This window comes from Phaethon aethereus, assembly GCF_964289735.1.
Source record: "Phaethon aethereus genome assembly, chromosome: 26".
Lineage (NCBI taxonomy): Eukaryota > Metazoa > Chordata > Aves > Phaethontiformes > Phaethontidae > Phaethon > Phaethon aethereus.
Window position 1 is genome coordinate 2,527,463 of NC_138602.1, and position 16,361 is coordinate 2,543,823.

General features: G+C 42.6%; 1 protein-coding gene across 1 annotated transcript; it reads left to right on the top strand.

The window, feature by feature from the left end:
* Nucleotides 1-10,009: 10,009 nt before the first annotated feature.
* On the top strand, nt 10,010-16,109 carry NMRK2 (nicotinamide riboside kinase 2; the record flags this gene model as incomplete). Its single annotated transcript, XM_082010815.1, has 7 exons — nt 10,010-10,035; nt 11,403-11,493; nt 12,854-12,902; nt 13,100-13,271; nt 14,897-14,968; nt 15,495-15,601; nt 16,024-16,109. 7 exons carry the CDS (start codon nt 10,010-10,012, stop codon nt 16,107-16,109), a joined length of 603 nt encoding a protein of 200 aa, XP_081866941.1.
* Nucleotides 16,110-16,361: the final 252 nt, after the last annotated feature.

Genomic DNA, 16,361 nt, shown 5'->3' on the forward strand with positions numbered 1-16,361 from the left:
TAACAGACCTCTGCAGCAAACTGGCTGCCATTTAAAAGATAAGGAGGCATTCAAAAAACCGCAGAATCTTGTAAATATATTAAAATGACATTGTTGGTTTGAAGGGTTTTGGCAGAATGGGAGTGAGAAGTTAAACATTAACAGTTTACTGCTCTTGTCAACACTTAATTTACCTGTGCCACATTTTTCTTAAGTGTATATCAGCAAACCTCCACTGCAGCACTCTGTGCTGGATGCATGGCTAATCCTCTGAATGAGGTCTGAAGATCCCAGATAAGGCCTTTCGGTGGATGTAAGAGTTGGGACACTTCCTTTGCTTTTCTCGACTGGACATATGATCCAGGTATATTTATATTCCTTTTAGCCAAGATGGTGGCACCTGTGATTAAGATCAATAGCAGAACGTCAGGTAAATTTTCTGGAAATTTTTCTAATGAAAGTTTAGACACTATAAACTCTCCATCAACCACACAGTTAGTCTCATGACTCATTTTCTTTGAATTAAGTGCCTAAGACCCACCTAAATTGCATGCTGCCTTTGTGAATCTCATCTTTACGCCACCATCAGCTCTAATTTTAAGGCAGAAAAAAGCCATTATAATATCATCATATTGTGTGATTTTAAAAAAAAAGCTTGTCTTTCCTCCAAAACATAAAATCCCTTTCCACCTGGACCTCACTTGGGCAGTTTGAATGGAAAGCCAGTATTGTCCCATTCCTTCTCAGTACTGAAACCTCTTCTGGCACAAGAGTTGTGAACTGAACTGTCACCCAAGCGGAAATCTCTTCTCCCACATGTGCACTATGCGACTGTTCTTCCCTTTAAGATGACTGAGATTCCTGGATGAAGCAATATTCAGGAACATGCTAATTATGGCATAATCATTCTGAGGCGTTTGCTGTCACTGCTAATCACGACGCGCTACAGAGAGAAGCCAAGATTCCCAGCTTAAAACCATCGGAACCTTCTCCAAACAATTAACCGCAATACTAGGGATGAGATTCATCTCACCTAATTTTATCAAGCTAAAAATTAGATACGGAATCTAAATTAGTTTTAGGTTCCCTCTACAGCCGATGAAAAGAGGTGATTTCACCTGTCTTAGGATGGGGTGAATCACCCTGTGGCGAGGCCCCCCCTCTCTCCACTGACAAGAGATGTAGCGAAATATCCAGCTTCACACCACGCACATATCTTTTAGACTGCCAGGCAAATGAATCACAAGCTAGGAGAGGAAAATGAAGCGATAATGCAAGTGAAGAAGAAGGAAAACAACAGAACATCCCTTCCTTTTTTAGCACAGGGGAGGTTCAACTTTGATCGTTCAACTTGTCACCTTGGGTTAACTTCTCAGGGCATTTGAGACTTTTTGTGTACTTGACCTTTTGTTTAACAATCTAATATGATCAAAAGCAACCAGTTTCTCTGAGTAACATAGGACTGGAGATTAACAGGGGAATGCTCACTGAAGAACTGAGTTTTGAGAAGATATTTGAAGCAGGAGAGAAAGCCAATACATTCCAGTTAAAATTCATTTTAGATTGGTTGTATTTTTTTTAGTCCATCAGAGAACAGCCACACTGGAAAACTCAGCCTCTAGATAAAAGCTCATAATGCCCAAAAGTGAGCTGTAAGAATAAGATCTTGTACCTGGAATGGAAAGAAAAGAGACATTACAGGTAGGGATTGGACAATATTGCTAATATGTGCTCAGAACAGAGCTTTGAGAAAAACTAATTGTGAGAGCACTTGAGATAAAGACTGACTGGGCTTGAGTATAAAGACATGTACTCCCACTGTGATTGTAAGGAAGCAGCACTGCATCAGAAAAACTTCATTCTGTTCTCAGTGGCCCCCATCCTGCCCCAACCAACCTACAGTCTCCCAAATCTGGATAACTCCCCCCATCAGCCAAAGGACAGTCAGTATTCTCGCATCATATTACTCAATTTTAACCTTTTTTTCATTCTTTAAATGCCAAAAAGTTTTATTCCCTTATTTCTTGTGTTTTGATTGTTATTAGTACGTCATACTGCAGTCAAATAAATCAAGGTTAGCGAATAATAATTCTACCACCGTGAACTATGTTCTAAATTCCAAATATAGCCTCTCTGAAAAGATTACATCCACAAGAATCCATTTTAAGGAACATCTCTTAAAATCCATTTTAAGAATTTAAAGGCTATCAACAGTTTGTGTGTTACAACACAGTCATTAGTTACGTGATGGAAAATATTCTTTTACACAGGGCACCTAGCTCATAGGTATGTTAATTTTGCAGTGTTAAAATTCTTTTAATGTAGCTTGTTGTGTATGTCTGTTTTTGTGGAATTTTTTTTCCAAAGGAAACTAAAAATAAATTAATTGTATAGATCAATAATTAAAACAGCGAATTTTTGCTAAACTCATAATATCAAGTACCCAACTTATTTTAACAAATCAAAAACCATTAGCCTGAGGTAGTCACTCAGCATGGGAAATTTCAATATGAACACAGTGTGTGTGACCAAGTTTTAACCTATTACAAAAAAACAACCAAACAAAAAAACAATAAGTTTGGTAATGAAAATAACCAGTCTGTGAATGGTGTTGCTGTCACAAGTTTTGACTGAAATTGAAGTATCCTTTTTCTGTCTGTCTTTAACAACCAAAATAGTCTTACAAAATGTTAGTTACACCAAGAGAACTACATTTTTATATAAAATGCTTCTACAGCAACTTAATTTATTCGGTGAAGATCCCTGCACAGGATCTCTCCCCAAATCTCAGCCATTACCGAGCTACACGTAATAGTCTCAGTTTGTGTGGTCACTGTAGCGGTCCGTGGTCCATAGGTAGAAACAGGCAGCTCCGGAGGATGACGCAGCCCATCCATCCTACGGCCAGCTGCGGATGGCATCAGGCCCTGAGCTTTGAGATGGCTGAGCAGAACGAACCCCATCCTCAGGCTGACTCCGGTTGAAGTAAGAAATGGTCTTCCTACTGGAAGTTCCTTCACTGGAACTCCTCTCCCTTTGGGGGCAGAATTGGTCTGTAAGCTCCTCCTGGCATCTCACAGCTGTGGCAGATGCAGCCCGGCCCCAGGTACCTCCATGCCTCTGAAATGAGATCGAATCAAGGACTAACACTGAGAGCACACTGATTCCAGAAATGGGAGGTAATCGTTCTACCAGCTGATTTGGGTCCCTTACCCACACGACCATAAAGGCAGGCAGTTCACTCCTAGTGAAGGGATCATTTTGTTCTTTTTTTCAGCTACCTCTAGCCAAGGCAGATGAGGGGAGCACAGAAAGGCAGCATGGGCTCTATTCTTAGCACAGCACTGAACGTATTTAGCATGGCTATAAGTGAAGAGTAGCAACACAGGTATTAACGGCATCAAACAGGAGAGAACCACCTTCCAAGGACGGAAGAAGAGGAACGTGCATTCATTAACTTGTCTTCTATTCACAGCATTTCCTGTCAAAAATGCATTCAAAGCATTAGCCCTGCACACCCTGCTGAGTGTACTTAATTGTCTTTTACCTCAGGATTATATCTGGATAAGCACCTACAACACATTGAAGCACCCTGATTTTTCCTAAATGTTATCAGAAGAGTGTATACTAGAGGATACCAGAACCTATTTTCTCTGTTTCTTTAAAACAGAACTCAAAAGAACCCAAATTGAAGCCTAAATAAATCAGAGGACAAGTTACTCATTGTAAACTTTACGGAAAGTGGCTTTCAAGGCTGAGGCTGAAAGCCTGCACTCCAGAATATGCTTAGTCCTGTCTGTCTGAGTGACACAGGGGATTAACGTGTACCATGATGTTCTGACAGGCACTGCACTGAAGCATCTCACAGGAACCATGGGATAGTGCAGGAGGAAGGGTCAGAAAGAAGCTGCAAAGAATGCTAAGAATGCAGAAGAGAGCAGAAAAATAATTTAGAATTGGTAGAAAGGGTCAAAAGAGACAGTTTACCCAGAAATCCACCATGCCACCCCATAGGCATGGTAGGGACAAACAAGACACAAAAGCTAAAGAGAAAAACAGGAACCCTGTGGTTGCCTTTCTCCTCTCTCCAAGCCCATCTGAATTCTTTGCTCTCTTGGGGCATCTTTTTATCACCTGTACCAATGCAAAGGGCTTCTTCATTTCCCCTTGTGAAATTCTGTTGGGATAGGTTTCTCCAACAGGCAGGTGGGCTCTGATGAAGTGGAAGGATTGTAGCCTGGGGATTTCATAGACACCAGGGTAGCAAGGGACACAGCACAGGAAAGCCTTAAAACCTGCCTCAACACCTGAGAGCTGGCTTAGCCCTACCAACCTCAGAATGAAGCAGCATGGGCAAGGATGAGCTTTTAACAGCAAAAAAAGGAAAACTTCCCTCTGTTGTCTGTATATTACTTATTCAGATTGATTTTGAAGAGTGTCAAACATACCTGAAAAACTGTCAGAATATTTTGGAGCGCTGGATGAATCATCACACATTAACAGCATGCCTTATAGCTCAGCTTTTTCACTGTGTGTTTGCTGTGAAAAACTTGAACGCTTATTTCATGTCTTATTCATTCTTCATCCATCTTCATTTTCCAAACTGCCTTCAAGTTTTGCTTACTTCCTCTCGTCTCATCCATCAGTACGATCTACATTGGCCAAAAGATTCAACTGAGTGTAGAGCAAGATGAGACATCATCTCTCCTAGAATATAAACCACAGAGGAAAAACTGGGATTCTATTACTTTTTAAAAATGCTTCTAATTCGTTGCTACTGACTATTCAATTTATAGCAACACACAGACAGGACTAATTTAACAATGTCACATATCTACAAACATGCCAGCTGTCAAACGACACTAGAAATGTCTGGCGTCTGTTTAAAAATTTATTCCTGGAATTGCTGCCATTGTTACCTGGCACCACACAGATACAAAAGAGAAGCATTTCTTGCATATCTTACTCCTTTTTGCCTCTATATTCACTAATCCCACGAAACAAATTCCTCATGCAGACCACTGAAATGCAAAGAGGATCCTTTCTTGCAGCACCGTGGCCAACAGCTCCAATCAGGAAAAGTTTGGAAAGTGCAGCGTGGGGAGTGAAACAACTGCAGAACCTGGTACTTCTGGAACTGAAAATTTAGAATAATTTCTCCATCTCTGACTGGACTTCTTCAGTAATGAGCTGGCTGCCTTTGGACTCCAGTTTTCCCTTCCCTCACGGTCTGCACTTCAGATTACCTCTTCATCTGCTCCTTTTACAATTACCCTCTTGTCCCTTCATTCCAGGTCCATCCCATACCCCCAAAGTGATGATACACTGAAACATTTTTATCTGTACTTTTCTTGTGTGCACAGCTGCTTCTCCCCAGTCCCATCTTGTCTAAGTTCTCAGAGTGTGACCTATCTGCCACTCTGCCCCTGCCTCCTCCAAGGGACTACAGGCCTCCTGCCACCAGCAGCAGCCATGGGATCAGCTGAAGCAGCGGAGAAAATATCACCACTGACGGTGGCAGATCCTGGCTGCAAGCATATCATTGTGACAAGATGCCAGGTAGTTAAGCGTTATACTATTTAAGCTTGTTATTCTACTAGCCTAATTTTCCTTATTATTAGCTGTTCTAGTTACTGGCAGGTAACTGAAGTACTGTTCTGTTGATGTTCTCTCCCTGGTTTCTGTTTAAAATAAAAGCCTACCTTCCTCCCGAGCGGGTATGACAGTTTTTGCATTGTCAAGACATGAGCAGCCTCCAAAGCCTTGGAGAAAGACTCTCTGGAAAGAATAAATAAACCCACGATTTAAAAATTCACAAGTGAAAATGACTCTCATTCCTTTGCCTGTTCTTTCACTAGCCGGTATGCTGTCTCATCCAGTGCCCTCCCCCAAGCCTCTAGCAGAAGGAACCTTGGCATAACCTTGCTCCTACCATAAACAATGTCTTATGATTAGCAAAGGATTTAAATTCTGAATTAAAGCTTTAGAATAAATGAGTCATATTCTGCAACACAAAGGTCAGTGGACACACAAACTAAACTATTCTAGGGAAATGATATCATGATGACTCCATGAATATTAAACTGGCTTCTGCCAAATTTATCTTAGTTTTAACAAATAAGATTAAGATCAAACTTTTAGTAAACATTAGTATTCTAAAAATAATGTAAAGAGAGGGAACATTTTCTATCTTTGATGGAAGTGCACTGTTGAATGGTATTTGTATTAGTAAAGTGTCAAGTAGATAACGTATCTGCAGGATAAACAAGCCCCAAAAAAAGGAAGTTTCAGATGACCAACACATAACTCACTGAGAAATGTGGCTAACATAACTTGCTAAAAAAAGCGTTTATGAACACTTGGCATTTGCATAGACATATTTTTACAGGTTAGGTAAAGTTTGTTGTAGCTGGTAAGTGTAACTGTCGCCATTCATTTCAGACAGTTTTTTGTACGTGGTCTTTTTTGTTCTTTGGGAAGCAGACAGCTGAAATGCCAGAGATCTCCAAATACAGGCAAGCACATGCCACCACCTAAAGGAACAGTAAGTCTGAGGCAATTCAGGAATCTGAGAATTTGAGCTATGTGGGCGAATACAATTTCACTGCACGTTTGGTGCATGAGTATGAATATGGGTGAGAGAAAAACGATGTCAAGTAGCTTAAAAACAACCTCAGGAAAAGCCAGACACATCCACAGGAGAAGGGAGGAACCATGAAGGAAAGGCTTAAAAAATGAGCTTTTACACTGAGGGCTACATGAATGAGATTTGCAAGTGTGAGCTTAAAAAAAAAACAACCTGCCTTCTGTCCTTCATTCCTCCACTTTTCATTAAAAACAGAGATTTGACATTCTTTGTAGAGACAGTAGGACTTCACTGTTCTTGAATTCACTGATCCCAAACAACTCTGCCAAATACTAAAAACTGCTGCTGCTACTGCCACAATTATTTTTTGTTTGCTATCTATACCAGAAATGTATTCGTTCTTTTGATCTTAGGCCAAATGTTCATTTTTTCCAATGCAAAACCCCAACCAATTGCTGAAGCACATTCATATTAGTAAATCGAACAGAGCAGAATACAATTTGCACTCACCCCGAGGATGGCACGTTCCAGAAATACTTGGATTAGCACGACTCCAATGTAAAGATGAGTGGATCAGAGGTAGCTGACACCACTGTCCCCTCCTAACTCCTACACAGCTTCCGAGCCTCCCGGTTTTTGCCTAGCACGTAAGGTCAAATGTGGTAAAATAAACACTGAAGTAATACACTATTTGCTTTCTTAACCGAGACATCTTCCTAGCTCACAGGCAGCAGAGAAACACGATGAAAGGCATGAAAAACTTGAGCAGAGAGCTAATCTTAGGTCAAATTTTCAGTTGGTGTAAATCAGCACTGCTCCACTTCAGTGCACAACGACAATTTACACCGGCTGAGAGGCTGATGTGGTGACGCTCCACTGCAAATGCTGTCCTGTGCTTAAAGTGATGGGAAGCTGCTGGAAATCTAACTTCCCTGAGAGTCATGTCTCATTCATATTCAAGAATTCGAGCATCAAATTTCTCTGGAGCAATTTTTTACATAGCTACCTTGGAAATGATGACGAAAGTGTAATTCGCAAGTGATGTCTCCAGGAACAATCAAATAGTGTACTAATGTTGACCAGAAATAATAATTACAGTGGCAACACTAGCTGTGATCTATTCGTTAAACACACAGAATTAAGACAGCGTAACAGACGGGAAAAGACCATTCGCTATAATCCCACTCATAAATTTACCAGGCTCTATCTTCAACCTAATTTATTTTCTTGCCTTCAGTATCTTCACTGCAAGACTCACAGAATCTGACACCTCTGACAGTTAATAATCTTCTCATTTGCAGTCCAAGTTTATTCATGATCAGCTCGTTTTATCAAAGCACTGGGCCTTGACCTTATAGCTGATGAGCATAAAATAGCTTCAGGAACACCTTTTATTAGATCAACAGACCTAGCTGGGGTGCGACAAACAAGATTTTAGGCCACAAAACCCTCTTCAGGCCTGAAATAGAAGTAGAAAAATTCAAGTGAAATACAGCTTGGGAGCAGCTGTTCTGAATAAAACTTAAGGATGTCAAACAATCACCCAGTTTGAAGAAAAAGTATCCACAAAATACTGGGGATATTAATAAAATGTGAGATGATTAAGCCATAGGATACCACATGGGCTAAGAGATGCCATTAACTGCCAGAGCTAAAATGGTCTATAGACTCCTATAAACATGGTATGGAAGAAGCTGCCTAGATAGCTCCAAACCCACTCTGTATGGGAAAGCTCCGCAAAACGTACCGCTGCACATCTAGGCAGCTGTGAGCCCTAAGGTGCGTCTCAACAGTCTGTCTGTGATGCTGGAACCGCACCCCACCCTCGGGAATGATTTTGAGGAGTAACTCCTTCAAAAACGCTTTCCTCAGATTCTTGATGGTTAAATTCTGGCTATGTGGGTTCTATGCTGTAACAGTTGGAAAGCCAGCGAGCAAATGATGGAGGCACTACAAAAAAACTAGACTAGAAACTAGTCTACTCCTTTGAGCACAGTGAAACTCACCCCACTGTAACAACAGCTTGTGTTCACCTGCAGCCAGGGGACAAGCCCCGCACCAACACTTGCTGTCTGCTGCACATACCTCTCCCAGTACCATGATGCAAGAATCAGCTCTGCAGACTCCAAAGCTGTAAAGAAAACGAACAAGACACCACACACCCAGATATCTGTTACTAAGGGGTTTTGCAATTACTTTAGAAACTGCTGTACGTTTAAATATGCCTTTTAATACTTCCATAGGCTGATTTTATAAAAGGAAGAACCAAGGGACACAATGGTTTGGATTATTTAAGGTCTGTTAGACAAGATAATATTTAAAAAGGCATACTATATACTTCACGTCATGTTCGTCTGAAAAAACCTGCACAACTGTTGCTAACTCTACCTTCACCTAACACCTCTCAAGACAGCCCTGATTTTAGAAGCAGCTAAAACAATTACAATTAAAGCACCAGTTCCACAGCGTGTACTCATAGCAGGAGGTACTACTCAAGGAAGCAGTCCGGCTAGAGTTAACGTACCTTAAAAAGCGCTACTTTACATGACTAAACTGGGGAGGAGGCCCTCTGGAAAGCTAGTATAGCATACGTATGACTTCACGTCTGTGCATAAAGAATAAATTGTTCAAAGATTCCTCCTAAAGGTTCAAAAGATAATGGTCCGAATGGGTTCACTCATCAGCCTCTGCATATTCATTTCTCCGAATAGCTTCACGAAAGGCATAAAAAAATACAAAACAAAAATTTTGTTCCCTTGCCTTCCCTATCAGAAGTTTAGAGAAAGAAAAAAACTCCTTCTCATGACATTCCTGGATGCATTTCAAATAATCAAATAAGAATTGGGAAAAATGAAGAGGAAGGCAAAGAGACAGTTTGTCTGACTTCAGGGAAAAAATACCAAACCAAACCACACTTAATTATATCCTCACACACCTCTGTGCCTTCCCCAGAACTCCCAAAGGAATCGTAAAAAGGGGTGACATTTCCATCTACCCCATTACTAATTTAGGCAAAGGAAGAGCTTGCCAAAAAGCTATTTATAGCAAAGCCAGCAAGGGCAGCGGAGTGGGGGTCCGCGAGGGGTGCAGGAACAGGTGCAGCGGCAGCGCGCATGACCCCAGCCGCCGAGGTGAGGATTGGCTAATCCCGGCTCAAAAATATGACATCTTGGGCTCATGATAGTCACAGGGCTTTTCCATCAGCAAGCGAGGCGGGGAAAGGGCGGGGAGGGAAGGAAGGGCACTGCAGCCGGGCCCTATAAATTAGAGGCAAACCCGCCTTTTCCCACAATGAAATAGTAAGGCAGAGGGTGGGAAGTGAGTGGGAGAAAATAGAGGGGGAAAAGGATCAGGCGTAGTTTTGTTCCGCTGAAAGTAATTTCAGCGGTTTCTAAAATTTTTTTTTTCTTACCACATTCCTGCTAAGGAGGCAACTCTACAAAGATGAAATACATCATAGGCATCGGCGGGTAAGTGCCTGTTAATATTGCATACAAATATACTGCTTTTTCTTCCCGTTTCGTTGTTGTATGTGAGACCTGGAGATTCTATATCTGACTATAAAATAACATTACAGGATTCTAGAAAATATGCAATTTGCTGGCTTTTAATTTGTGCTGCTTTTACTTAATACAGAGAACTCTGCAGAGTGGCATATACCAAACTTTTATAGTGTTAACAGGAGGTATGCTGAAATTGGGGGGGGGGATATTTCAAGTCGTTTTATAAGTCAGATGGAGTGGTGTGCCTCAACTACAAAAAAGGATGTTCTCAACCTTGTTAAGACTTTTAAGCTTCTCTGAAAGACAAAGAGGAAAAAATCCTGCTTCAAATAAGACAGAGGGGTGTACAAAAAGCTTTTTTGTTTTTCCACCAGAGCAGGATTTAGAAGCAGGGCTGCATGTGTGCTCGGGCAGGGTGGCAGAGCTCGGCACATCCCCGCCGGCTGCAGAAGGGCTGGCAAATCTGACACCGGGCAAGACTTGGGTTTACAACATGGCTGTCAGACTTTTATAGCCTTTGAATAAAAAAATGAGAAACAAGCACATTCAAACAGCTCTCTCCGTTGGAGAGGAAGATTATTCAGGCCTTTTATATTAAAGCAGGCTTTGCAGACACGAGGACGCCTGACTCATTCTCCGAAAAAAGAGCGAGCTTCCCTCGTTCATGACTCATTTACGGCATTTTTAAAAAGCGCTTTTTGCAAGCCTGACTTTCACGGGGTGGCTGCTTAAGCTGATGAGCGTAAGCTTCCTAACGAGCAGAGAGGGTTTAGGGCAATGAATGCCGGTAAGGGCGCGTTCTCCATCTAGCTCGGAAGCTGCTAGGTGCCTGCGCAGGGCAGCCCTGCCGGGCCCAGCGCGGAGAGGAGCCAGCGGTGGTCGACGCCCCGGCGAGGGCTGACTGGGAGCCCGGAGCCGCGCAGCCGCCTCCATCTTGAGGAGGCGCCCGCCGGGCTTCCCCCTAGATCGGCGGAGAGCAGAGGCGGGGAAGCCGCTCTGAGAGGAGCGGAGATGGCGGCGCGGCCCCGCGCTGCCTCGGCGCGGCCGTTGAGCGCGCGGGAAGCGCCGCGGCCGTTACGAGCGGCGCGAGTCACCGCTGGGCCCGCGCGCGCGCCGGCCACAGCCAGTTGCCGGCGGGGAAGGGAAGGGGCGGGGGGAGGAATGGACGGTCACAGCCAATCGGCGGCCAGGGCGCGCCGAGGGGCCGGCGAGGCGGGAAATTTAAACGGGCGGCGCGCGGCCGGTACTCTGTTCCCCTCAGAGTCCCGCCGGGAGTCGGGGGGGGGGGGGGAATCCCCAGGGCGCTAACGCGGTCCTCTCGCCTCTCCGCGCAGCGTCACCAACGGGGGCAAAACCACCTTGACCAACAGGATCATCAAGGCGCTCCCCAACTGCTGCGTGGTCCACCAGGATGACTTCTTCAAGGTAAGCTGGACCCCTCCCCTCGCTTAAAACATCAGCTGCTGCGTGGACATGTGGAGATAGTTGGAGCAGGTCCCCCCGTAGGTTTTATATACTTGTGCATGCCTTCCAAGTAAGTTTTGACAGCTTAGGAGTGACACGTTTTCTGAGTGACTGTTTTTTTTAAAGTAGAGGTATTTAATTTTTTTAATAACTGCGGACAGGTGAGGAGATACCGACATTTGTAAAGGTTGGTATCTGCTGCTGCCCACAGAAGCCGGCACAGAACAGTTGCAGTAAAAGCTTCCTTTAGTTTTAACAACAGGTCTCACTTTAGGTCAAACTAAGCTAGAGGTTATTTACTGTGCTCTGCAGAAATAACTTTCTCCATGTTGGGTTTTTCTCCTTGTTTTATTTAAATAAGAATGTTACTGAAATCCTAAAGTATTACTTAGAAGCACCCTTACACTGCTTTAAATACAGAAAGACAGTTGCATTGGGGAGCTTTGACAGTCCTGTATCAGAAGCCCAGTTTCAAAGATCGCCAAAGGCGAATACAGAAGACCTGCGCTGACTTGGGTGCCATCTGGGAGAGCAGCCAGGGAAGCGGCCGTGTCAGAACCGCGTTACTAAACCCTGTTGGCTGCAGCCATTTCACAGGAATGATAATAAAGCTGGACCCCACCGTATGTGGAAGTCCAAGAGATGTGGCAACACGCTTGAAGCAGTTGCATGGCGTCCCCTGACATGTGAGGTGCTCCAGCATGGGCAGCCGTGCGTTTGGTTTGTCCTGCCTTTGCAGGAGCACGTGCCATACGAAACGGAATGAGACGCTCATTTGGAAGTGCCTCTTTGCCAGAAGCCTCATGCACAAATTTGGTCAGATAGGAGCTCTGAAAGTAGGGGAGGAATTTTCCATAAAGATATGACTTCTTACTAGTGCAAGTAAAGCTATAATGAAGCAATCGCAAGTGGTGCTATGCTGACCTGCATTTTCCTTAGAGCCCTTAAGAGTTAAAATAGCTATTCTTGAACATGTAAATTGTAGCAATTACTTAACACTGTATTTGCTTTTTAAGTTCCTATATGTTGACTTATAAATTGGGGCATGTAATATTCTGGCTAATAACACCATACCAAATTATTAACCTAGAACTCTTTGGACAAAGTGGCCTGACTGAGCCAAGAAAACTTTTCAAAGTTCTTGGGGTTGGTGGAAGATGGGAGCTTAAATGTTACTGTAGTCCAAACAGGGTCTGTAATTGTTTTGTTAAGTGAACACTTGCTTTGTTGTGTATTGCAGTAGTGTCCAGGTTGTGATCGGATCGTAGGTAACTGATCACGCTGAGTTTGCAGCAATGTTTTATTGCTCACTATATTTCAGCCACAAGATCAAATAGAAGTCGGGGAAGACGGCTTTAAACAATGGGATGGTAAGAGCAGTGTTCGCTATAGGATGCAGTAATGTATATTTTTCCTAAGTATTTCTTTTTTAATTTTTAATGATTTAACAGTAAATTTATATAATTTCAATTTTACAAGTTCATTCTCTATTATACTTTCAAACCGATATGGTTCATGGTATTTGATTGTATACCTTTTTCCCACCCACCCCCTTTCTTCTAACTAGTGTTGGACTCCTTGGATATGGAGGCAATGGTGAGCACTGTGCGTGCGTGGATTGAGAACCCAGTGAAGTTTGCCCGTTCCCATGGGGTGAATGTTACGCCTGGCTCTAAAGAGCCAGCCTCCAAAGATATCCATATATTGGTCATTGAAGGCTTCCTGCTTTATAATTACAAGTAAGGTTTGGGGAACTATTAATGGTTTGCCAGGGAAGAATGCTAGATCACTAGTGCCAGGGCTAAAACCTTCTCCTTTGTACTAATATACCCTTCCTGCCTTGTTCTGAGGTATCGTGTGTAAGAATTTTTCTCATGTAAAAGGTAAAATTTACCAGTAAAAGCGAGGTGCACAAGGTGACTTTCTCAAGGTAATGTAGGAAGTTCTCATTTAGGGCATGCCCTTGAACTCTAGGGCATGGGGAGTTACACCAGATACTGAGCCAGCAATGAGGGCACAGGCTTTCCTCCTCGTCTCCTGCCACAGTGCCTAAACCTTGACCTGAAAAGGTCACTGATGAAAACAGGAAGATAGTCCAGTCTGCATTCACTACTTGGAATCTCTCCTGGAATTTAGGAATAGTTATCTCACGGATACACATGCTTGCTAACACTGACTAAATTGAGCTTAGTAATTTATTGTACATTGGAGCAAAGATGAACTACTTTTGTTTTTTTTATATGGGGAAAAATGCTCAGCAGGAAGATGGCAGACTAGACCAGCAGTGAAGAAAGAAAACTTCCAATAGCTAAATATATACCAACTTCATAAAATTGCATGCTATAAACATGACGAGCAAAAGACTTTTTTTTGGCTCCAAACTGTAGTTTTGCTTACAAAACTCTTTCAAGAGAACAAGCTGTGCATGACACTTGGCAAAAATGGATTTGTTTAAGCTGTACCATAAGACAAGTAGCTCCATTCTGGCTTTCCAAACTGAACGGGAAATGGAAAATGGCGGTCTCGGACTATCCATGCCGAGAATGGCCAACTGGAGATTGTGCTGGCAAGCTGCTGAGTGTTCTTGGCCTGTCCCTGGGGAGGGAACTCTAGGTGTCTGTCTTGAAGGTTACAAATACCTCTGAAGTGCTCAGTCTCATTAACGGGAGCCTTTCCTTAGTCCAGAGGGAGTATTTTATCCATGCACCTGGAGCTTGCTCAGTTCATACTATACTAAGCATTTATTGCAACCCTCAGCAGGCTTTTAGAAGCCTGTCAGTCCCACCATCTTCAAACTAGATTTGCTTTAAGGATTTTTCTGGGTTTTTCTCCAGCCTAACAGGAGTGTAACACAGTAAGCCACAGTAGAGCTAACTCCCTGTATTTCTGAAAAAAGAACACGAGCTGATGAGTTGCCTTGTACTACATCTGTGTGCCCATGCCCATTCGGACAGCTTGCTTCAGCACAACAGGCCAGATGGTTTGATAAGTCAGTTTGCATCAGGTTGATGAATCGCAACTTTGGTTTACTGCAGGCAGAATTTGAAGTGATCTAGAGTCACAGTTTACACCCCAGGTCTTCCCAGCCTGGTGTCTGATCCTCCACAGTAACTAGTAGCAGGTATTTGGGTGGGAAAAGTACCTGCTGTACCATTCTGACCTATGATAAACAGCATTTTTCATGTTTTATGGCTACTAATAAACCTACCATACATTATTTTTTGTCTTAAAAAACACAATTCTGTTGTCTACTGTAGACACAAATACAAGAGACGCAGAAAGATTTGTATGGCTTTCAGGGGTGATTTAGCCCTTTTTGCTGTCAGAGAAAATAGACACGTTCTTTCTTTCTACCCTACCCTAGACCACTGATAGACCTATTTGATGTACGCTACTACCTGGCAGTTCCATACAATGAATGCAAGAGGAGGAGGAGGTAAGAAGATTCTTTGACGTAAGTCTAATCCTTCCTTCCAATAAAAGACACTCTACTAGAGGCAGGCCTTCAGGTTACCTTTATGTTTCTATTAATGGGATACACTGGTGTCAGAAATTGGAAATTAAAATTGAAAAATTTAATATAAGTGGAGAAAGACTTCCACATGGCATTTTCTGAAACTTTAGATCTGGCAGTCTCCTTTGGGGCAGTTTATGGAGATCAGCACATAGGTGCAAAAGGAACAGAATCATTGCGTGCTTCCCCTGCAAGCATCAGTAAACCTCAGACTGACTGCTTTGCCTTCATCGGCTACCTGCAGCTTCTGTATTCACTCTGGGTGCTTAAATGAGCTTGTTGCAAAACATAGACCAGTATTGATGAGAAATTGGGCTGTAAAAGCTGAAAACCAGCTTTTACATAAATGCAATTGAGCAGCTGTCAGATGAACTTCAGGCTTCAGCAGTGTGCCAGGCAGTGCGATCCTGGTAGACCTGATGTTCCTTCTCCATGTTGATATTTGCAGTACACGGAACTACACTGTTCCTGACCCACCGGGTCTTTTTGATGGACATGTCTGGCCCATGTACTTAAAACACAGGAAAGAAATGGAGGACAGCGGTGTTGATGTCGGTAAGCCTCGCTAAATAAGTCCTTGGCATTGTACTTTGGGTGTTAAGGAAGTCAGTAATTTAATTCAAGGAAACTTTTAACTGTGATGACACAAGGCACTATTTTTACTACTAAGTTGTAATCCTGGCTTATTTTCTGTCCAGATAAATATATGCAGTTTTATAGCTGTGAACTTCTTCCCTTTGTTTCATAATATAGGCACTTATGGTGGAGGGAAGGTGGGGGGGGAACACATTCTTTGTAGTGATATAAGAGTTTTGTCAGCCATAGTTGGTTTTGGGTTTTTTTAGGATGGTTCTGTTCTTCCAATTGGAAAATAAGTTGTCACTTGGGTTGATAGTTTTAAGATCTTTCATAATTTAATGTACAGAAATTTTGTTCTGATCAGACACCTACAGACTGAAACCTCCATTTTCTTTCAGTTTATTTAGATGGACTGAAGTCTAGAGATGAACTTTACAATCAAGTCTTTGAAGATATTCAAAACAAGCTTTTAAATTGCTTATAGGTAAATATGTCCCTGCTTCTGAGGGGGTGGAACACAAGGGACTGACTGCTGGAAACAACCTACTCTTACGCTTGGATAGTCACACTTCTCCCTTCTTGCTTTTCAGGGTCTCAGAAGACCTGAAAGACCCATGTACAGAATGATGTAAATAGTACTTGGAAGTTGGAATGAGGGTTTATTTGTGTAAACTCTTATACTGTCCTTTGGAAAGTATCTTTTGTATATAATTGAAAAAATGAAGATAACTTATTC